We start from the raw sequence: 22,975 nt of genomic DNA, 5'->3' as shown, positions 1-22,975 counted from the left end.
AACTTCTGCTACCGCTTCTCCATCTTAATTTCTGACAATCACAGCAAGGAAACCAAAAAAAATCGTTTCTATTATGACAAATTGCTTGAAAGTTAGGTTTCAAGCTTCTTGGAGGAGGAGCTAAAGACACTTCCTCCTGTTGTTCTAACATGTCAGCAGGCAACATGTTCCACCCCCAATTTCACAACATGACCAAGTCAGCCCCTTTTGACTGGATGTCATCCGGTTAGTGCATGTGCAATGTCAATTCTACCCCTCACCATGTAAACTTACCAAAATACTCTTTGACCCTCACAAGACCAAAACCAATCCAATTGCCACGTGGCGTCATCACAACCATTTAATCCAACGAATATAAATATTTTGCTTAAATGACGTCGACTACTCCTGCCCACCTAAAATTACAAAACTAACCTCACTCATGTTTGCATCAACTGCCACATGTCATCATTATCAGCCGCCACTTGTCATTATCATCAACTGCAACGTGTCATCATTCCAGTTCAGGTCCACCACAGAAGTTGCCACGTGTCATCATTCCAGTTCAGGTCCACCACAACAGTTGACACATGGCAGTTGATGATGATGACATGTGGCGGTTGATGCAAACATGAGTGATGTTAGTTTGGTAATTTTAAGTGGGCAGGGGTAGTTGTCATCATGTAGGCAAAATATTTATGTTCGTTGGATTAAATGGTTGTGATGACGCCACGTGGCAATTGGATTGGTTTTGGTCTTGTGAGGGTCAAAGGGTATTTTGGTAATTTTATATGGTGAGGGGTAGAATTGACATTGCACATGCACTAACCGGATGGCATCCAGTCAAAAGGGGTTGACTTGGTCATATATGTTGTGAAATTGGGGGTGGAAGTATAATAATGGAAGAACTGGGGGTGGAAATCTAATTGGCAAAGTTGCTGGGGGTGGAAATCTAAAAAATTGTTTTACATGGTGAGGGGTAGAATTGACATTGCAAATGTACTAAACGGATGGCATCCGGGGGCTGACTTGGTCATGCTGTGAAATTGGGGGTGGAAGTCAATAATGGAAGAACTGGGGGTGGAAGTCTAATTGGCAAAGTTGCTGGGGGGTAGAAATCTAAAAAATTGTAAGTTCTATTCAAAACCCAGTTTAGATTGGGAAATCAAGATTATATCCTGTGGTCATTTCTGTGCCACCTTAAATGTGCTTCCTCTGATCCACTAGAAAGCCTCATTGCCCAAAACCAATTTTAGGCAAATTTGACTGGTGACACAGCTCTGAATGATGCACCTGTCGATGACGCAGTCCGCCATCACTCTAAGGTGGTGTAGCGATAAGTTATAAGGTTACAGGTAGATGATTCGTCTGGATCTTGGAAAGAAGTTTAAGCCTGCTAGGAGCCTAATTTAGTTCATTAAATTTCGATGAAATATATTAAGTATTCGTCAGAAATTTACCCTTGGTCTTGTTCCTCAATGTTTACTTTCATAGTATATCCAAAACTGTAGCATCATCCATAATATTTGAACTATGATATGTGCACATACATGAAAACGTACCAGAGAGAGATAAAGACATGGCCACAGTATATTCATATGAAATTACATATATCATTTAGAATCATCAAGTCTAATTTGAACAGCCAAAGTGTGCTTTCTGGTGTTCGTCCATACATGGCATAACCGTCCAGAAGAATAGTATTCATAGCTTCTTGAGTTTTTCTGGGAAACTTCCTTGGTGATTTGCGTCCTTCATGAAATGAAAGCCCATTATATCTCTGTACTCCCCTGTTCCAAGACATCGGGAGCAATAGCCAAGGCCACTTCCACCACATGTCCTACACCTGAAGAAGAGGTAGTGGTGATTCATGTAAGAAACTTAAAGACAGCAAAGCAAGCTAGCTCCACATGCAATGTCACCCACTCTGGCTCACTTCTATCGACCCAAACATCCAGTGAAATGTCCACACTAGCAGGAGTAGCAGCCGGAGCATGTGAGATTGCATGCAGAACTAGTTTGATTAAGAGATCCTTTAAGTGCATATTGCACTATCAAGTTTGGTCTCCCACCATTTTGGCCATTCCCCTTTAGGAAGCATAGCACGATGTACACAGTTTGTCCTCCCTGCAATAGTAGAAGAACTAAAGAATGGTTACGTATACCAAGTAGATAATTTGTGACACTTTAACAAACGATGCTAAAGCATGTGGCTGTCTATGTAGACATACAACAAACCCCAATCTCGAGTACTTCTTTTCAACTCAAACACTGTTTCTTAATTTAGTTATTCATCTCGAAATATTTTATAGACATGTGATGGCCTAGTTAAATTGGAATATCTATACTTCCTATCCTTACTGCGACTAATGAAGTCCTGCTCTGAAGACTTACTGAGAATTTTCATCCACACAACAAATTAATTTCACAACGTATTAATAATTTCAAAAGTCAGATAGTTCCAACATCCAACCCACTACTATACACAATCTATATAAAAGTGCATTCACAATGTTGATCTTTATGTAAATCAGTAAAAGTAACAGTGGAAATCAACAGTTAATATCCTGACAATTGCGTAAGGGCAAGGGTCAAGAACTTCAAATAGGATCGATATTGTGTATTTAGACAGTCCACCCTGATCTTTATGTGGACTGACAACAAGGACTTCAATTGGGGAAAGAACTTTAAATAGGCTAATTAGAAGTTATCTACACATCTCTTGGGGTTGAAATTTCAGTCAGATCTAGAGGTCTACCCTCTCTCATATTTATGGCTCCTACTCAGTGGCTCCTACTCAGACCAAAGGAATCAGCTAGGTCAGTCAATCCCACCACAATCATTTTTACGCAATAAAAGTATATGCTTCTTTTTGTTGCACCCAAAATGTACTTGAAAATTGATTAGGTTCACAAAACTAAGACTTTGGGTTATCAGGTTGACACCAACTAAGATGATTGATCAAAATAAATTCCCTGTTTACATTGTACGAATAGTTACGGGTGTTGGAAATAGACCTGGCTTCCTGGGTCTTGGATTCTCCGGTGTTTCAACTTGATTAACCTAAAATCAGTTGCCAAATGAGTCAGGTTATGTGGAATAAGTTCCGTTCTAAGGCTGAACGGCTGAACGACTCACCACTCTATAACTCCTCTAAATAGGCGGGTTCAGCCATTAGGAACCCCAACAAGTCACTCCAAGAGGCATGTTTTCATTTCCACTAGAAAAACAGGTCTGTAAAGCAGACCACCCCCACCCCCCTCTCTTCAATTACTATAATAACCTCTCAAGTACAAGTGTATCCCAATTACACGTGAAATCAACAAGCCACACAACCCTTAAACTAGGGCAAGCACTTGACTGATCAAAGTGTGTCCTTTTGACCTCCCCCATTATCTTACTAGTCTCCCTTTCTTGTAGCTCAAGACCATCAAGTTTCTTTCCTTCAATAATGTCCATGTAATATTATTTCGGAGATGCTCCGCTAACCACTTAAGCTTGCTTCAAAGTGGTAGCAATATAATCTCATTAACCACTGCCTCCCTAATGTTCAAAAGAGCCATCCAAAGCCCGCGTAAGGATGTTAATAATATATACAATACAATGCTAATAAGACAAATTAAAAACCTGGAGTGTAGACTTTCAGACTCCTAACCTGGTCAATAATCCAAACCACACAAATTGTGGACTAGATGTCATGAAGATAATATTACTCTCTAAATGCCTACAGCAAAGCAAATGTGTCTTCTTGCTCATAGAGGAGTGCACACACCACCACCACATACACAGAGATAGTATGGCTTCTGAATTTGCTAAAATTAAGATGTTTTATGATAACTATGTCAGAAACAATAGCATGTATAATCACATACTCACATCAATGTAGCATGGTTATGTGGTTGTGCAGGAAAAAAACAGAACTGACCTTTGCCTTGACAGTATCGGCAGTCCACTCTCCCGCTACCTCCACAGATCACACAATGTGGGCATGGTATCCTTCTTTCTTTCCATACGTTTGACTTAGACAAGCAATATAAGATATAGAAACATATTAGTAGGAAGTAAGGAAGCTCTCACAAATCAGCACTTGTACCAAATAAGCAGAATAAGAAAAAACAACGGGTGAGCCACAGGTCTCCTCTATAAACTGTTAATCTTTTCTAACTTTTGTTATTTGAAAGGTTGTATGAAAGTAACTCATTATTTTAATCCTATGTAACATGGACACACCATATTTCAAAAATAATCCGTGCCAGATACGTATTCATGTGTCATATTGTATGTGATATAACTCAATTTTTGGAATTTCACCGTTCATATCCTTGTTGAATACGGACGCACCTATCCGTGTCAATGTAACTTAGTTTTAATCACAACTCATTATACAAAAAAGAACCAGAATCACTACAGAAATAGCTTCCTCAAATATTAGACACGGAAATCTTAAAGTTAAAAAAACACAGAATACAGACAATGAAAAAATTGACATTTCCATGTTGAGAAACAAACAAAATGAGTATTAATAGTGTATGTATACAGGATGTGGATAACAGAGAAAAGTATATTGTATATAGAAAAATGTAAGACAACGTAATGGAAATCAAGTAAAGAAATAGATTCAGAAAGTTAGAGATACGAGTACCTCAGTTCTAACAGTCCAAGAGGGTTTGGTCAAGGATAAAGGAGGTAAGATATTTGAATTTTTTGTTATTCGTGGAAGGAAAGCATCAGAAGAAGAAGGTGGTGTTGGTGTACCAGTGGCAGCAGCTATTACCAGCCTTCCATCAATCATCAAATCAAATTTATATATAGAACCCACTTTATTTTTATTAGAGTGGACTATAGGAGTTCACTTGTTCGACACGTTGCTTTTAAACAATGTTTCAGATTGTCCATCAACTCATTTTGTCCACCTCTGAAAATCTGAAATCATGATACATATCGTGGATATATCCCCTACTGTCGGGATATTTTAGATTGTCGAGGATATATCGACAAGTATCAATAGATATCAAACGATTGAATAACACAAGGACCTCTACGGCTCTACTAGTCCATAGAGCATAACGTAAAGTCGTAAACCAGCGGTTAATTTTGTATTAGATTTGGCTGCTGCTTCTTGTGTTAGAAGCAACTCTCGTAATAAAGGTGCGAGTGCCCGAGTGTGTAGTGCGTTTCTAATTGGAAGTGATTTCATGGTAGTAGTTAGCTACAGGCTAAGCGCCATCTAGAATGATGGTTAGTTTATAATTATAAAATGCAATTAACTTACTACAAATATAAAAATTAAATTAAATTAAGTTTCTCACAAGATTTCAGTATCAATATATCAATGAAAAAAATGAATTTATGGGCATCCAACTATGGCCAATTTCACATAGCGGGCAACATACTTTTTTTTTTCCACACTTTGGGCATCCAAATTTTCAATTTTAACAATGTGGGGATTCCGTCAGTTTTCCATCCAAATACACTTGACAGTTGCGTTTTTTTTTAAAAAAATCATCAAAAATTAATTTACATGGGAAAATTAAGTTGATGTGGCAAATGATAGTAATTTTCATTTATCCCATACTGTTATGTTAGGATGATACACACAAAGTATCATCAAGTTGGGTACCGTTATATCTTGGTTCGCACCATTGTTATTGGAATTTCTGATCAGGATGATACATATAATATATCATCGACCCGTAAGTCAGTTTTGTAACCCACTATATAAGGGATGAAGAGAGAGTGAAATAATTTTTTCTTTGTGAGAGTGAGATAAATTTTTTCTAGAGTTTCTAAAGAGTGACAACTATTTTTGGTTTGTATTTTGGTTTGGATATGTCAATTGCAATACACCGAGACATTGCTAGGGTCATTATGTCTTGTATGTTTTTTCTTTTGTTTTTGTTTTTGGATATGTCAGTACTATATCCTTTTGGTTTTGCTTTTAACGGTGGAACTTGGGTCGGGTTAATCCAAGCCCGATGGACTAAAACCCGACTTTTGTAGGTCTTGGGCTAACATGTCAAATATGTGGTCCGAGCTTGGTTTTGTAAAATCAAAACCCGACTCGGTTTTAGGTTGGGCTCGGGTTAGAATATCAAAAAACCGAGAAACCTGAGCCCGTGTGCATATATGTACGTATATATTTCATTCTTTCTATTTTTGTAAAAAAATATGTTTGAGAATCTCTATTTCATAGAGAATAATGTAATCGACAAAATTAGTTTTTCTTTCAAATAATCAAATATCTTTTATTTCATTAGAAGATTTCAATTTCGGTGTTTTTTACCTCATAATTCCAAAAAAAATCAGAAAAGTTTGACCAACCCGACATAACCCGACCCAACCCGAATTGGTCGAGCTAGGCTTGGGCTGAAAATTTAAGGACTGACTAGGGTTTGGTCCCGGGCTCGGGTTGAAGCATTTGAAATTAACTCGAGTTGGGCTTGGGTTATGCCTCAACCCGACCCAACCTGCCCGAGTTCCGCCCCTAACCATATCAATACTATTTTGGCTTTAATTTTCTTTTGGATATGAAGACTGATATGAATGCATGTGTTGTAGTACATTGTTTTGAATAGGAAATTTAAGTACCTTCTCTTTATTTAGTCATAGTGTCTTTAGTTTTTTGTCACTCTTTAGAAACCCTAAAAAAAAATTATCTCACCCTCTCACAAAGAAAAAATTATTTCAGTCTATCTCTTCATCCCTTATATAGTGGGTTACAAAACTGACTTACGGGTTGATGATATATATCATCCTGACATACACGATATTATATTGTATGTATCATCCTTACCATAAATTCCAGTAACAATAGTGTGAACCAAGACATAACGGTGCCCAACTGGATGATACTTTGTGTGTATCATCCCGACATACTTCCACGTACGTAATTTACCGTCAACATAAGCAACTGTTAAGTGTATTTGGATGGAAAACTGACGGAATCCCCACATTGTTGAAAATGAAAACTTGGATGCCCAAAGTGTTAAAAAAAATGTGTGTTGCCCACTATGTGAACTTGACCCTAGTTGGATGCCCATAAATTCATTTTTTTTTCATATATCAATCAATATAAAGCTCCCACAAGGGGCATTTTTCTAGCTCTCTTTAAATTCCACATTATCAACTCCTATTAAAACGGGAATTCCTCTCCTATTGAAAAGAGAAATTCCCACACTTCTAATTAAAATGGGAATCACACTTTTAAATTAAAACGAGATCCCTCCCCCAATAAAAAAAAATGGGTTTTTAAGACTTGATTAAAACAGTTTGTTAGAAAATTAAAACGGGTTAGCGACAAAAATAAGAATCACGATTTGTTAGCAAATTTATAGATGTATATAGTTATGATTGTTGAGCAAGTTTTGAAAAGAGTTGGTGCGTATGCATAGGTCTTCTTTCTAGTTAGTCTTATTGTTAGTGGTGATGCTAGGAGAGTTGTAATATTGTTGTAATTGAGAAACCAAGAAAAAGAAGAGTGGAGACTAGAATAATAGGGTTAGAGAGTTGTTTATCTACACCTTTAGTTAATATATTTATACTTGATGGCGCGTGCTATCAAATGCAAAGTCCGGAATTTCAAGAAATTGCTTCATTCTCACCCAACACTCCAAAACTATCTCCACAACTATGGCTTCTTCTTCATCATTACAAAAAACTAGCCAACATACCGAAGTTGCTGAATCAACTCAACAATCCTGTTATTTTGATACACTCGATCAAGAGAGGTGCCAAATTTGCACCTCAAGAAAGCACCTTGCTTTGTCATGCAAGTATATGAACAAAAGGTGTCCTAAAGCACCACATTGTCAAGGTTATATGCTCATACATAGAAGTTGTAACGAAGATGGTGAAGAAGTAAGATTTTTGAAATGTATGTATGATATATGTCCTGGTATAGGATATATATATATGGAGACAGTTTGTTGATATGCATGTGTTGTGGCGAGGATAATTATTGGTATAGGTATTGCCCCTATGCACATATATCATGTCCAAATGGTTGTGATGGTGTTAGAGAGCTGAAAAAGTTTGTGAACCTTGAAGGAAAAGGTCTTGATCTATTGAAGTGTGTTAGTGTGTGGAAAATATGAGTGCTTAGGTGTTGTAATGGAAAAGGTTAAGAGTGGTTAAAGTGTTGTAATGTGAGTGGTTAATGTTAATTATTTTATTTTCTATGACTATGTAACTTTTTTTTAATATGAATAAACTTTAATTTTATATAAATATATATATTAGTTTAAATTTATATATATATAATAAAATAGAAATTGATTAACATTGTTTATTGATGATTAAAAATAAAAATGCATCTACGAAATTAAATTACAACAATCAATGTCGGTCACCCCTAATGCTCCATAGATGCTCGACAAGGTTGCTTTTAAGTCTATCATGTATAGTCTTTGATTGAACTCGTAGAGTCCCCTCAATGTAGTGTTCCAAAGTAGGTGGGATCTGTAGTTGCCATTCTGGATTAGGAATGCACCTCCTCATTTAATAATTTTTATTCTTAGCTCCGATTATCATATTGTGCAATATGATACATGCTCTCATAACAGTACTCATTGTCTCCACATGCCATAATTTGCAAGGTTTTGCCAAAATCCTAAATTTAGCTTGCAAAACCCCAAAAGCTCTTTCAATATATTTTCTTGCAGCTTCTTGCATCGTTGCGAACCACTTCGTCTTTAGAGCATTAGGGTTTGAAATTGTTTGTATAAATGCCACATAGTCAGGATAGATACCATCAGTTAAATAATAACCCATATTATAGCTATGATGATTTACATCAAAATAAACAAGTGGAAAAGTACCATTGATCACGTGCTAAAATACTAGCGAGTTGTCTAACACGTTGATGTTATTGTGTGACCCTGGCATCCCAAAGAAAGAACGCCATATCCACAGGTCTTCGGTTGCAACAGCTTCGAGAATAACAAATGGTTTTTCAGAACGACCACTGTAAGCACCTTGCCATCCAGTTGGACAATTATGCCATTCTCAATGCATACAATCAATGCTTCCTAACATACCCCACCATCCACGTATGGCAGAATGTGCAAGCAAGCGTTCTATATCTGCAATATTTGGCCTTCGCAAGTAGACTGAACTGTACAATTTGATAATTACATCACAGAAATGCCTCAACGCCTGGTTTCCAGTTTGCTCGGAAATGTATAATTGATCATCAAGTTGATTAGCCACCGTACCATAACCAAGAATACGCAAAGCTGTAGCCACCTTGATCAGAGGATCTATACCAGGTTTACCAACATTGTTAAATTTAGGCTGAAAGTACTTAAAATGAGTTTGAATATCGTTGAAGATGTGAAGAAATAAAGATTTTTTCATACGAAAGAGCCGTTTGAAATCCTCTTTCGGAAAGACAGGACGATCGACGAAGTAGTTGGCCTTCAAGATTTCCAAAGTCAGAGCATAGTTTCTATGTTTCACTTTTCGACCCTTCTTTGAACCACCATGTGGTGCCTTCAGAGCATGTACTTGTGCTTGTGTAAGTACAGCCAAATGGTGCTTCATAAGGGGAATGATGTTAACAAATTCTTCATCAAGACTATCTACCGAGTCTTCCGCTAGAGAAAATGAAGAAGAAGACGACGATGAAGATGAAGATGAAGATTGAAGGGGAAACATCTTATACACTTCATGATCCATTTTTTGGCAATGTGTGTGTGTTGTTTGTTAATGATTGATGTGAAATGGTTAAGTTGTTTGAAAATAATGTTTGAGTTGAGTGTATGTAAAATGAAGAAGGAGATGAGTGTAGATATAGGAGGTAGAAATCCGGCCGTTTTTTTCCCATTTTTTTCCCGTTGGAGCACGCGCCATTGCCAATGGCGCGTGCTCAATAGTAGTGGCGCTCAGTAGTAGTGGTCAAAGTCAAAAAAAGTAGGGCGACATTTGTACTGGCGCGCGACACTACTATTGTCGCTCCGCATCCGTATCCAAATTGCCAAATTTGCGAACAAGAATGCGAACAAGCAGGTGATGCGATCATGAATGAGGCCACCTAGAGATGGAATTCCGAGATATTTCGAACTTTTTCTTCAAATATGAAGAAAAAGGCAGGTTATACTACCACCTAGAGATGTTCTTACTTTGCATTGGGTGTTAAGCTACTCAAAATAGCAACTACTAATTACGTATCCACACTTATAGAAATGTGGGATACTTTACATACTTCAACACCCCCCCTCAAGTTGTAATTACACAAACTATACAAATGGATTGCAAAAATAAAAGATAAGAATACTGCTCCCCCTTTCACATATAAAGTTGAAGAACGTACTTAAACAACTGTTAGGACGTTCTGAAAAGTAAAGTTGTCGGTGTAGGCAATGGCCTAACATGAATACTGAAGGTGTACCACAGTCACAAACTGAAACCATAACACCAGTTTAGTGGCGCGGTGCTTGGCTACTACTCACTCCATTCGCTGCTATGGCTGTTATAATATAAATTGAAATCAATAACACTGATTTGATGTGGGCTTCTTGGCTACTACTATCAATATCACTGTTGAAGTCAACAAAATACTATTATGGGTACTCCTGAATACTGAATACTGGTGCAGTTTAGGCTTGACTACTACCTAAATACTGATAAGTGCAGTTTAGGCTTGATCAAGCTACACAAACATACGTCTGCGATTTAGGGCGTGATCAAGCACTGATAATCAAGAGTGCAGTTTAGGCTTGATTGCTACCTGAATACTGAAGATTGCAGTTTAGGTTTAACTGCTACATGAATACTAAAGACTGCAGTTTAGGCTTGACTGCTACCTGAATACTGAAGACTGCAGTTTAGGCTTGATTGCTACCTGGAAACATGAGTGCTAAATAGTGGGGATGTCATACTGTTGAGATGAAAAGGGGGCGCATACCCTTGGATATGCCTTGTATGAGGGGCGAACGCCTTCATGAAGTGAGTTCACCAAGGCATGATGGAATATGGAGACATGCATGAGTACTCTTCCTCATATCTCTATATTCTCTTTGCCTCATATACTACTCAATGTCCTCATATCTCCATATTCTCCTCCTCAAGTTGGAATATATATACAAGGCTAAGTTGAAACATACAAAAGCTTGTCTATTTCGACTTAAACTTGAAACAAATGAGACCAAATACCAACCTTATAAATAAACTGACCACCCCACCAATACTAAACTTAAAACTTGAAATTATACAACCAACGAATACCCACTTCAAAGAATAAAGCAAAGACGAAGTTATACGACCAAAGATCAACCAATGCCCACTCCAAAAAACAATACTTCATACTCCAATACACAAAAAAAAAAATTCTAACAGAACATATATCAAACAATACTCACTATAGAGGGTGGAAGGCGGGTCGCGCCTTTAGTAAGACAATTAAGAGGGCGGGTCGTACTTCTTGTTATGACTGCGAACTTCTAGAACAGTTCCGAAAATAGAAGAAGATAGAAAGAATAATTCCTCGCGAGATAGAGGTCGTATACCCCTATAATACTTTAAACAAACAACTTGAAATATATAACAAATACTTTGGTCATCAATACCAACTGCGCGGAAGCTAGAAACTCAAACATCCATAACAAGACTGATATCAAACTTTATATTCCTCAAATTTGACATACCAACAATACTCGAATTACTCAACGAGCTCATATCTCCATATTTTCACCATACACCAACTGCGGAAGCGAACCAATACTTTCAATCAAGAAACCCAACGATTGCATAAAGTTTCTGAAACGTGCAAGTTGTCGAGAAAACCAAGATGAAACAGAAGCCTATAATCAAGATACCAAGGTGGAGAACTTCTGAAACAGTACTGGAAACAGAGGAAAGATAATTCTTCACGATATACTCTAGAGGGCAGGCGCCCATTGACGAAAGCAATCTTGAGCGCGTGCGCGCCTATACCAATATTGAATAGCAATTGCGAGATACAGAGAGGAGGCGCGGGCGCGCCTTTACAAAGGCAATCTTGAGCGCGTGCGCCCCTATACCAATACTAACTTCAGAGACTGCGAGATACAGAGAGGTTGGCCACTCTTATCAATACTAAGACAGAGAGATTGTGGAACCTTGAAACTTCGGATCTCTCTCCTAATTTTGTGAGAAAGATTAAAGCGTGAATTGAATATTGAAAACTGAAAAACAATTAATATGGAGATATGAGGACATTGAGTAGTATATGAGGCAAAGAGAATATGGAGATATGAGGAAGAGTACTCATGCATGTCTCCATATTCCAGATAGAAAGAATAATTCCTCGCGAGATAGAGGTCGTGTGCCCCTATAATACTTCAAACAAACAACTTGAAGCATACAACAAATACTTTGGCCATCAATACCAATTGTGCGGAAGCTAGAAACTTAAACATCCATAACAAGACTGACATCAAACTTCATATTCCTCAAATTTGACATACCAACAATACTCGAAATTACTCAACGAGCTCATATCTCCATATTTTCACCATACACCAACTGCGGAAGCGAACCAATACTTTCAATCAAGAAACCCAACGATTGCAATAAAGTTTTGTATGGATATTGTATGGATATGAAGAGAGCGTGCTAGACGAACAATCCAAAGCGCGTGCGCGCCTAGCAAAAGGCTAAATCGAGCGTATGTGTGCCTTCCACTAGAAACTGCGAGATACAGAGCCCAGAGCGCGCCTAGCAGAAGGCTAAACCGAGCGCGTGCACGCCTTGTCCAATACTAACTTCAGAGACTGTGAGATACAGAGAAGTTGTGCCCCTCTTATCAATACTAAGACAAAGAGATTGTGGAACCTTGAATAATGCGCCCCTTTATCAATACTGAGATAGAGAGATTGCAGAAGTGAAACAATACTGAGAAACTTTGGATTTCTCTCCTAGCATTTTTCAAACAAACTTTAAACACCAGCGGAAACTTCTTGTGAGAAAAATTAAAACTTGAATTGAATACTATACTGAAAACTGAAAAATAATAATTTTTTTTCTTGTATACTTATTTTGGGGGTTACCTCTCCTAGCATACCACTAAACTTAGATTTGAACCTGATACTCTGATACCATATTAGTGGTGATGCTAAGAGAGTTGTAATATTGTTGTAATTGAGAAACCAAAAAAGAGAAGAATGGAGAAGAGTGGGAGCTAGAATAATAGGGTTAGAGGGTTGTTTTTCTACACCTTAGTTCATATATTTATACTTGACTTACTTGGGTGTCAAGCTACTCAAAACAGCAACTACGTACTAATTATGTATCTACACTTATAGAAACGTGGAATACTTTACATACTTCAACACTTTTTATAAAAAGATTCAAACATACCAGACTCACCAAGTCATAGAGCAATGAACCAATGACATAAAGAAATGGTTAACTGAGCATAATGTAATGCTGAAATCAATAATGTTACTGTATACCATTCAAGGTATTACTTAATATGCATAACTAGTTATTCACGCCTTCGTCATTTACCTTCAAATTTCATAGGTGTTTCAGTGTCACCAGGTGTTTACACATCTACAATTTCGCCTAATTTGTCCTTCGGCTCCAGTGAGAACATTGATGTTTCCCATTTTCACCATCGATGCAGCAAATGACTTGAAAAAGAGTTTCTCATCAGAGGCATAGGCCCATACTTGTTTTCTTATCTCTCCTTCTATATCCTGAGATATTAGAACATTGTCACTATTTAGCAAGCCGTTGCCTTCAATAAGGTTGCGAAAGTATTGGTTATCAAATCTTGCAGGAGTCCTGAGGTCAAGCGGAACCACTGCATCATCTCTTCCATATTCTGGACATATGGACCTTAAAACTCGACGAAAGATTGTGTTTCTCTTGTAGCGATCCACTTCATACTCTATGTCTGGATTGTATATCCTTTGCTTGAAGCTTGTGCACCTTGATTTTCCTATAGTGTGGCTACCTGGTGCATTTATGTTCAACAAAAAATTGTTACATTTGCTATATAGCAAAAATGCAGTCCCATTCGACAATGTAGCAAAAAATCAGTCTACAGTTTCTTTGAAAGAAAATCTTTAAGAAATGCAAATTGAGTTGTGTAACGTGGATGGCTAAGAAGATTACCAGATAAAGCGACCAAGTCTCCAATGCCTAGACCTTGGACGGCGAAATTTGAAATTAAAGTCTCCAACGAAGAATTTGGTGCTGGAATAAACTGGTTAGCACCACTGAAGCTTGCTGTAAGAGAATCCAGCCTACCTAGTCCAACTTCCCAACTTGGGCCACCTCTCTGTTGAAAATAAGGACGAATGAGTCGTAATAGATAACGAAAATGACATCAAAGCTAGGATGAGCAATGGTCCAACTCTATCAGAACTTTGCTAAACATAAAATTCTTCAATTTCTGTAAATATAAACCTTAAATAGAGTCATTTTATTATTTCCCATTCATTTTACATATTAGTAACTACGTATTTGGGAACTACGGAAAAGCATTGAGGGTAAAAAATGCATTATCACGAAAAATTTCCCCTGATCATGCACGTTAGTTAATCATAAATAGTTTGAGTTTGCAATGAATGAATTTTAAATGCTTAGTTTTTCATTAGTCAATGTATTTGAATGACAATGACTTGCACTGAATGGAAATTTGATTAGTCATGCGACACAATTTGTGATGTAGAAGTTATTTATACCAGTACAACAGCATCTCTAGCAGCAATGGCGAGAAGATCGGCACAAGATACAGTCTTGGGGCATGCCTCCTCCAAAAGGGCTTTGATCCTATCAATTACCTCGTACCCTCTTAATGAGTTCAAGTTTGGCACAGCCTCCTTCTCACTCACGATGCCAACACTGTTATCCAAAAGAACTGAAGCATCACATCCCTTGCAAAAAACAACACAACTGAATGATGAGTAAGACTGTTCAATTGGCATCAGTCGATGCAAACATCTAAAACAAATGTATAACATTTGATGGCTCTCTTCTTTTAAGTTGTAATCAAGGCGCCTAACATTTATTAATTCCAGTTTCATGTCTTGTTATGGTGTAAACTAAAAAGGGTAAGAGAGCCGCTCCTCATGACATTTTTGTGGTGAGACAGACAAATGCCCCAAGATACACACCAACAAGTATTTCAGGGCACAGGTGTGTATCTCACCGTATCACGAGCACGTGAGCAAGGGCTCTATTATCTTTCATAGTATATCTACAGACACTACTGCAAATTCAATGCATCCTTCAGTGTTTGCATATTCATGGTATGACAGCCTAAAGCAATGGTACTTAATGGTATATAACAATTATGTTTAAGAAACTTATACCATAACAAAGCAATCATGAAAATGTAGGCGGAGAAGGGAGGCTGCCATCCGAGGATCTTTACGCACTGCAATCTTAACGTTACGTCTCACAATCTCCTCTGCGAAAGGGCACAAGTCTCTGTAGTGATAAGGAAGTAAGTATCCATCATCAGGGTTCGTAGCCTTAGCTCCATAAGCTCCATAGGACATCAACACAACTGCAATTAGGAACATCTTAGTCAAATCCATTAATGAAGAGATCATTCTCAGAGGTCTCGTGTTGCTAAGTATGGAGAGGATTGAGTTGCTTTGCTCTTGACGGGTAATATAAAACGCATTTCCTTTTATATACGTTGCTCTTAGTGTCACTCAAGTTTTTCCCTTGTTTTCAAAACCAACTTGGTTTAAAAACAAAATTAAAAAAAAACAAAACCTTCAAATCAAAGTAGATGTAACTAACTCCACCTAACGGCTTTGCTTTCGTTACATCAGTTAACTCCTAATCTGTAAGTAGGGAATCCCTTTCTCTGGCTACACTCCTGTAGTCTCCCGTAGACAAACAGTAATCTTTAGAATAATGGTGTTTTTTCCAAAAGCAGACGAGAAGAAAGTTGACTGTGGTTGAGTTTCTTTTGGTTTGTAAAACTTGATCAACGGCTGCAGTGTGCCTTGATTTACCTTGGCACCTGTGGCAAAAAGTATAAGATTGAAACCTGCAAAGCTAGACTCTCTACATTGTTTTACTGTACATTGTTCTTAATGAATGTTAAACGGTTTTATTTGCCCATCATCAGTTACTAATTCAAATAATTCAAGACAAAATCTGCTAAGGGCATGGCGGGTGTGGTGCGTCAAAGGCCTGCTGAGGCGGCTGAAGGCACGCCAAGATCGCTTAAAAACATACCAGGCGCAACAGTGTATGCACTCATCTCTGGTGCATTACACGCTTCACCATCATTCTCATCCTACCCGTCTTGGTGTACAGAAATCTGAAATATTTTGAACATTACAATCCATCATAACACACTCTAGTCCATCTTGCGAATTACTTATAGTTTCAAGTTGGAGGGTTTTTTTTTTCACTACATCAAACTTCAGATATTCAGACACCTAAAAAGTTTATCTTCTGAGACCAAAGTTCAACACCAAGACTAGTATGGAATAGAACATGGAATATTAACAGATCCATGCTGTTTATTACCATATCTCTTTTGTCTAAAAGAAAGCAAAAGATGTCTACATTTTTGTGTTATACACTACAGTACAATAGCTAATGCGAACTTACATTTTACAACAAAGCCAGATGAGAAGTCATCCATTTAATCAATACACGTTTCAGTACAATTGCTAATGCTAACTTTACATGTTACAACAACGCCAGATGAGAGAAGTCATCCATTTAATCAATGTAGGTAGTTCATACCATGGCAGGGATATGAGAGTTGATAATGAATCGAGAGTATCATTCAGTTTTGCAGAATCAACAATTGAAGAATTGTCATCAACTCCTAGTAGTAACAAGCACAAGCGGCCTGAAACGATGACCAAAACAATATTTCCCTGTTCATTATCCTGTAGTAACCAGAAACAGAAAATTAAAAAAATAAGTTGAAAAAATTACAAAATTATGAACAGAGCCTCTGCTTCTTTGGAATTTGGCAATGTACAAAGGTAGTATACCTGCACAGGAAAAATGGGATTAGATGGCGAAAGACACTAATTAAAACAGCAATAAACAAAAATTACAGTCACAGAGAAATGTATTTACAAATATCCCGATCCATCTGCACTGTTTGTGCTGTGTTGTTTCAGATAATGCAGAATCTTTCTACTGCACTATTAAATTCCTCCTCAAGAGATATCCTTCCTTGTCGTACCCTCTTGAACAGATGATGAGTTTGAGATGTTTAAGAACACCGACTCTTAGATAGGCTCTTCAAGACTGAAATCAATACCAAGTAATCAGAAACTTCCATACATAATGAGTTCAGGTACTAATATTTCTCTAGAAATATGTTCGGCACACAGTATCCTACCTAAGTAGTTCCAAGATGGTAACAAAGGCTTAAAAATAAAAAAGCATTGAGGTTAAAGCCTCAAGGCACGCCTTAAGCCTTTGAGGGGAGGCTTAATCCTTACATGTTTCTACACTTGAATACTTTTTTTCCCCCATTTTTTGACGACTTAGCCCACTCTTTAAAGATTAGAAAATCCCTATGTTTTGAGCATCCAAAAACAGCTCATTCTATTCTTAATATCAAACCCCATTTTCTCCTTATTCTCCTTTTTGTATTTTTGTTATTGAGGCTTAAGCCTCAAGCCACATAGAGACAGTGAGACTCAACACTTTGATGCCTTTTAAAACACTGATGGTAACCATTTAATTTGGGCCTAGGTTGCACTTATACCTAATGCTTTTGAAGAACAAATGATGCATCTATGTCAAAGACTATAGTCACTTTTATTGGCAAAATTTTGACAAGATCTCTCAAGGTGAGGTAATTTAATGGGTCTTACCCTTCCACCTTCTACCTACGTACCATAAGAAAGAAACATATGCAACCTATGTAATCAACACAACGTTAATGTGACGGAATAGAAACTAGCAAAACTTTATACCGACTTCGACTAAGGTACAATTAGATTTTTCTACTGTAATTGGAGAGCTGATTACATATAAAGCTGCTATAATTTGCCTACCTTCCAGTCAGCTATGACTTGTAATCATCACTTTGACAAACTTAGAAAGTGATGGCTATGATCAGATTTCTTTTGGAGCTTATTCTAATCATTTAAATGCCTATTAAAATGCCCTATATTTCAATAGCTTCAGTGCATGGCTCTTCATATTTATAGACAGCAGTAAGATGCTCCCACCTCACCATCCATATACACATTGACCAAAGAATCTTCTAACTAGTTCATTCCTATGTATAGTTGGACATGTACAGCTTAGTACAATGACCTTCCTAATACTAATACATAAATTAATACAATTGTATTATCATCAGTTTTCAACCATATATTTGGATGAACTCATTTGACCATGGCCAGAGGACAATTATACGAAAAGATAACAGCGGGTGTAGTATATAAGAAGACACTAATGTGAAGATTGGTAATTTAACTGGGAATAAAGGTCTTAAATAGAAGAGAGAAGTGTTATAACCTTCACAAGCAAGGAGTTCTTCACTATCAGTACTGCTTCCTTCGGAATCTTCGAACCGCTTTGTGTCAATACCATAAAGTCCACGAGAGTTATTCACATCTACATTTGAATGTTCAATTTTGTAATACAATCTTTAGGCTGAAGTTTTTGTCTTGTTAATAGATAAAAACACCTAAAAAAGGAGATAAAGTAATCGACATACCTCTCTTATGAATGTTAATTTTCAGAAACCCTTTGGAAGAACCTATCCTAGCTGCTGAAGCACATCTTTTCATCCTCGAGAATTCTACTTCTGTGCATTCTTGCAAAAGGGAAAGGGAGCCATTGTTATCAAGGGAATTTTCAAATTTTTGGATAGGACGCCTGTTTTCTTCACTCGAATAAAGAACTGCGCCATTATTATCAAGTGAATTTCCAAATTTTTGGATAGGACGTCTGTTTTCTTCACTTGAATCAAGAACTGCACTATGCATATTTCTAGCTTCACGCCTTATGTTGGTGATACGTTTACCTCCTCTAACCATGTTAAAGTCTAAATTTCTAGCCAAATGCTTCACATAGGTCAACCGGCTCTTCTTAGGATCCAGCATCTTGGTCTTAAGTGGTTCCTCGCTATGATCCACTTCCACATCCACATCCATTTCTTCTTCTTCTTCTTCTTCTTTAACTTGTTCAATTTTTTCCGCTTTCTTTCTTAGATAATACGCACGATCACGCTCCCTGCGTTTGTCCATTTGTGCTTCCGTCATATTAATTCTCCTTGCCCGTTGTCTAATCCGCCGTAGCTCTCTCTGTTGCCGCCTCACAGTTTCAATATCATCTGGAGGTCTAAATAATCGTGGCGTATATGGAGCAGTCTTTCCTCTTTTCCTCATAACTAAAATCAATTGATTCGTTTAACTATATATCAAGTATAGAACAAAAACAATTCCAATGATTCAAAAATTAAAAAAAAAAAAAGCTTCAGGAAAAAAAAAATATGTTAGCTTCTAACTAGCTGCGTATTTATGATGTTAAATTTTGTGGACCACCAATCCAAAATTCACTAAGAATTTTTTTTCATTAGTACATTTAATTAATTTATAATTAATCTAAGAGTGGACCAAAATCAAAACCTTTGCAATTTTAAACCTAGATAAATAAATTGAGTGGAGACTTGGAAGGAAATGTAAGTTAAAATTACCTCCTGGAAAAGTGGGGTGGTTTGATTTATTCAGGTGGGAAATGAAATGAGTGGCCTTTTTTTTACAAGTTCAAGAAGAAATAATAAGAGTTCGTGAGAAATGGTACGGGTCTCATTTCAAATGAATGTTGTTTTAGACCGTCGATCGTTGTTATCGAGATAAGTATTGTAGAAAATCTTTGGGCCTTACCCGTACTGCTTTCTGATCTCTCTACAGTTTGTTAAATAAGGTCGGTTTGGGCCTCTTCTCAATTTAAAAACCAAAGTTGACTCTATCAGTATTCATCTATACTGCTATAGATTGTTGCGAACACATATAACATGAATTTGTACAAATCCTTTGAGAAATAAATAAGTAATTTGTCTCCCAAATTATTTCACTTGAGATGAAATTGTTGAGAAATGTGTGTGAAAAACACGTAGTCTTACATGGGAATAACACCAAAAAGTTATTGAGTTTATAAGGCCTAATTGTGATTACTTGGGTTGGGCCCCAAAGGGTACCACTAATTTTCTGTGGAGACGGAACGCAATCAAACTCAACAAGAAACACACACACGCGCATGTGCCCTTGCCGTCCGTCTAGCCAATCGGCCTGCTTGGCTTGATCAGTTGGGCTTAAGGGTGGAATTCAAGCTAACCAAGCCGAGCTTTACTATTCACAAGCTCGGCTCGTTTATTAAATGAGCCTTAAATTGAGCTCGGCTTATATAGTTAAACGAGCGAGCTCGAGCCAAGCTTGAATAGCTCGATTATTTTACACTACAAAAATGCTATTTGAGCTAAACGAGCTGAGCTTCATCAAACTCATTTGTTATACAAGCTTTAATTTGAGATCGAACCGAGCTTAAACGAGCAGAGCCCAAGACGCTCGGCTCAAATTCCATCCTTAGTTGGACTTGGGCATGGCTAGGTGGTGTGTAGTATATCGGCTCAGATTCCATCCTTAGTTGAACTTGAGCATGGCTAGGTGGTGTGTAGTGTATATTCTTTTTGGACAACCAATTTCTTAACAATGGCTAATCCATTTGGGCCCATAAGGCTTAATAGTTTCACTTGAAACAATAAAGTGAGAAAACATTTCCGAAAATGGTGTAACGGTTCGGAACGTTGTATTACGCCGAAAAGATGCAACCTTTCGAAAGATGCATGCAACGGTTCGGAACGTTGCATTATGCTAAAAAGGTGCGACCTTTCGAAAGATGCATGCAACAGTTCGAAACGTTGTATTATGCCAAAAAGGTGCGTCATTTTGAAAAATGTGACTATTCGAACAGTTGCTGTGTTGTTTCGAAAATGCACCACTCTCCAATAAATATCGAACGTTTTTGCATGAAGAGACGTCAGTTTTAACATCTTTTCTCTTCTCTGTTCTTAGTCAAAACACAATGTTGAGTTCGGTGATTCTATGGAATTAAAGTGTTGCTTTCCATACAAGGAAAAATCCATTCTATCTTGGGAGACAATTTTCCATCCAACCTTGAAGCACCGTGAGGGGAAAAATATATATGTCTTAGGACATAGTGAATCTTCACTAGGCTCGGATTGACATTTTCGTACTTGGTACATTTGAGAGAAAAGTTTGTACTGTATTGGTAAAAAGTGAGTATATTTGAGTTGTGGTTCCTAATAACTTAAGACATATTTTCTTTTCTTTTTTTGAATATACTTACTAATCAAGTTTTAGTGCAGTTTTTCGTTACCAACATAATTTGTTTATGTTTTCGACTGTTTTCCATTTTTAAGAATTAACAAAGTATGTTTCTGTTTCATAAATGGAAACACCACCAGTTACTCATGTTGTTCCTGTTGCAGTTCCTACTGTTGTTCCCCATTATGTTCCTTATGGGGAGAAGCCTGGAAAGTTTAATTGAACTAATTTCAAGCGCTGGCAACAGAAGATGCTCTTCTATCTGACCACCCTTAACTTGGCAAGCTTTCTGTGGGATAAGGCTTCTGAAGTAATCCATGATGAAAATGACAAGGAAAAGGTGTTGGTAAAAGATCGATGCTTAGTTTCATGCTGATTTATTGTGTATAAATTATAATCTTAGCGGATTGGCCGAATCATTGTACAATGTGTATAACATGTTCAAAACGGCTAAGGAACTTTGGGATTCTTTGGACAAGAAATATAAGACTCAAGATGCTGGCATGAAGAAATTCATAGTTGGACGATTTCTTGATTTCAAGATGACGGATTCTAAGACCGTCATAAGCCAAGTTCAAGAACTTCAAGTAATCCTACATGATGTTATTGATGATGGAATGACCATGAGTGAATCATTCCAAGTGGCTGCTGCTATGGTTGAAAAATTACCACCATCTTGGAAGGATTTTAAGAACTATCTCAAGCATATATAAACGCAAAGAGATGAACCTTGAAGAATTGATCATCCGTTTAAAGATAGAGGAAGATAACCATTTATCTGAGAAGAACGACAAATATTCCATGGCGGCAAAAACCAATGTTGTGGAAAGCATGATATACACGAAAAGAGTTATAATACCAATTAATGTATTTGTATCAATTTTCTACTCTCAAACATATCATGCAATATAAGAGTACGGATTCGTTCTACACCTAATCAAGAAGATGCAAATAGAATTCAACTAATTAAAACAAGAGAAACGATGGTGAGAACATTAATGTTTATGTTGAGAGATAAATTAAACTATGATTATGCTATTGACTAAAACTTAAACTAATTTAATCTAAGCAATAAAATATGATATTCAAATGAATGAAGAAATATAAAGAGTAATGAATAATCCACCTAACAAGTTATCTCATGCAAATTCTAATTTCTTCATTGTAAAGCTCTATTCTAATGTCTTCCCATAATGTTCCAACAAAAGTTTGGACGTTCTTGATCCCTAACAATAACCTACATCTCTATATTCATTACTACTAGTATGAAGGAGAATTATGATAAAACATCTCTGTTCTAACCCTAACAATCCTTGGTTCAATTCAATATACAATTTATCTTTAAACATATATAATTAAGAAGCTAAACATGTTTAATCTTACACAACGAAATAATTATCATCTACAATAAAATCCTTCTTTAGGCTTCATAATCATCATCTTTAATGATGAGATTAGCCTAAACTCATTGGAATAACAACTATACTAACAATTAAATAAGACATTGAATGAAATTAATGAAGAAAGGAATGAACTTTATTGAAATAGTGGTGTTTTAATGGAGGTTAATTGAAGGCTACAATATAAACCCTAAATTATACTAAAACTAATGGGGGAAGAAGATATATTGTTTTTTCCCTAATCCTCTTTATAATAGAGGTTTGGGTTACAATTTCGGGCATGGGCTTGGGAGCTATGTTTTGGGCCATGAAGCT

At 37.0% G+C, this 22,975-nt stretch overlaps 4 protein-coding genes across 6 annotated transcripts; all 4 read right to left on the bottom strand.

Annotated features, from left to right (window-relative positions):
* Positions 1-1,447: 1,447 nt before the first annotated feature.
* ENA (DnaJ/Hsp40 cysteine-rich domain superfamily protein) lies at positions 1,448-4,898 on the bottom strand. 2 transcript variants are annotated; one of them, XM_086604348.1, is made up of 4 exons: positions 4,622-4,898; positions 3,905-3,998; positions 2,052-2,106; positions 1,448-1,825 (listed from the first exon to the last, which is right to left on the bottom strand). In XM_086604348.1, the coding sequence occupies exons 1-4, from the start codon at positions 4,769-4,771 to the stop codon at positions 1,684-1,686; spliced, it is 441 nt and encodes a 146-aa protein (XP_086460474.1). In that variant the 5' UTR covers positions 4,772-4,898; the 3' UTR covers positions 1,448-1,683. The 2 variants fall into 2 exon arrangements, with proteins under 2 accessions (XP_086460474.1, XP_086460479.1); XM_086604353.1 differs by having other exon boundaries at positions 2,052-2,123; positions 4,622-4,862.
* A 4,084-nt stretch (positions 4,899-8,982) lies between these two features.
* Positions 8,983-9,519, bottom strand: LOC147524797 (uncharacterized). Its single transcript, XM_086576474.1, has one exon. It carries the CDS (start codon positions 9,517-9,519, stop codon positions 8,983-8,985), a length of 537 nt encoding a protein of 178 aa, XP_086432600.1.
* A 3,750-nt stretch (positions 9,520-13,269) lies between these two features.
* Positions 13,270-15,617, bottom strand: LOC147524796 (Peroxidase superfamily protein). The gene is made up of 4 exons (XM_086604333.1): positions 15,279-15,617; positions 14,649-14,840; positions 14,077-14,242; positions 13,270-13,915 (listed from the first exon to the last, which is right to left on the bottom strand). Exons 1-4 carry the CDS (start codon positions 15,519-15,521, stop codon positions 13,491-13,493), a joined length of 1,026 nt encoding a protein of 341 aa, XP_086460459.1. The 5' UTR covers positions 15,522-15,617; the 3' UTR covers positions 13,270-13,490.
* Positions 15,618-16,414: 797 nt separating this feature from the next.
* Positions 16,415-19,755, bottom strand: LOC147524795 (uncharacterized). 2 transcript variants are annotated; one of them, XM_086604337.1, is made up of 6 exons: positions 19,610-19,755; positions 18,629-19,303; positions 18,427-18,525; positions 17,026-17,199; positions 16,879-16,937; positions 16,415-16,789 (listed from the first exon to the last, which is right to left on the bottom strand). In XM_086604337.1, the coding sequence occupies exons 2-4, from the start codon at positions 19,299-19,301 to the stop codon at positions 17,165-17,167; spliced, it is 807 nt and encodes a 268-aa protein (XP_086460463.1). In that variant the 5' UTR covers positions 19,302-19,303; positions 19,610-19,755; the 3' UTR covers positions 16,415-16,789; positions 16,879-16,937; positions 17,026-17,164. The 2 variants fall into 2 exon arrangements, with proteins under 2 accessions (XP_086460463.1, XP_086460468.1); XM_086604342.1 differs by having other exon boundaries at positions 18,629-19,326; positions 19,610-19,731.
* Positions 19,756-22,975: the final 3,220 nt, after the last annotated feature.

Source organism: Coptis chinensis, chromosome 1 (assembly GCF_015680905.1).
Source record: "Coptis chinensis isolate HL-2020 chromosome 1, ASM1568090v1, whole genome shotgun sequence".
NCBI classification, from domain to species: Eukaryota; Viridiplantae; Streptophyta; class Magnoliopsida; order Ranunculales; family Ranunculaceae; genus Coptis; species Coptis chinensis.
This window is presented reverse-complemented; position numbering and strand designations above follow the sequence as displayed.

What these genes read in the sequence shown, in the direction of transcription:
- ENA (XM_086604348.1), bottom strand. Translation starts at nt 4,771, where the DNA reads ATGATTGATGGAAGGCTGGTAATAGCTGCTGCCACTGGTACACCAACA. An exon ending in CTTGGACTGTTAGAACTGAG is followed by an intron (nt 3,999 to 4,621) that starts GTACTCGTATCT and finishes TGCTTGTCTAAG; the next exon opens with TCAAACGTATGGAAAGAAAG. An exon ending in AAAGGGGAATGGCCAAAATG is followed by an intron (nt 1,826 to 2,051) that starts GTGGGAGACCAA and finishes CCTCTTCTTCAG; the next exon opens with GTGTAGGACATGTGGTGGAA.
- LOC147524797 (XM_086576474.1), bottom strand. Translation starts at nt 9,519, where the DNA reads ATGAAGCACCATTTGGCTGTACTTACACAAGCACAAGTACATGCTCTG.
- LOC147524796 (XM_086604333.1), bottom strand. Translation starts at nt 15,521, where the DNA reads ATGATCTCTTCATTAATGGATTTGACTAAGATGTTCCTAATTGCAGTT. An exon ending in TTCATGATTGCTTTGTTATG is followed by an intron (nt 14,841 to 15,278) that starts GTATAAGTTTCT and finishes GTTTTTTGCAAG; the next exon opens with GGATGTGATGCTTCAGTTCT. An exon ending in CTAGAGATGCTGTTGTACTG is followed by an intron (nt 14,243 to 14,648) that starts GTATAAATAACT and finishes TATTTTCAACAG; the next exon opens with AGAGGTGGCCCAAGTTGGGA.
- LOC147524795 (XM_086604337.1), bottom strand. Translation starts at nt 19,301, where the DNA reads ATGAGGAAAAGAGGAAAGACTGCTCCATATACGCCACGATTATTTAGA. An exon ending in AATTAACATTCATAAGAGAG is followed by an intron (nt 18,526 to 18,628) that starts GTATGTCGATTA and finishes ATTCAAATGTAG; the next exon opens with ATGTGAATAACTCTCGTGGA. An exon ending in AGAACTCCTTGCTTGTGAAG is followed by an intron (nt 17,200 to 18,426) that starts GTTATAACACTT and finishes TATTGATTTCAG; the next exon opens with TCTTGAAGAGCCTATCTAAG.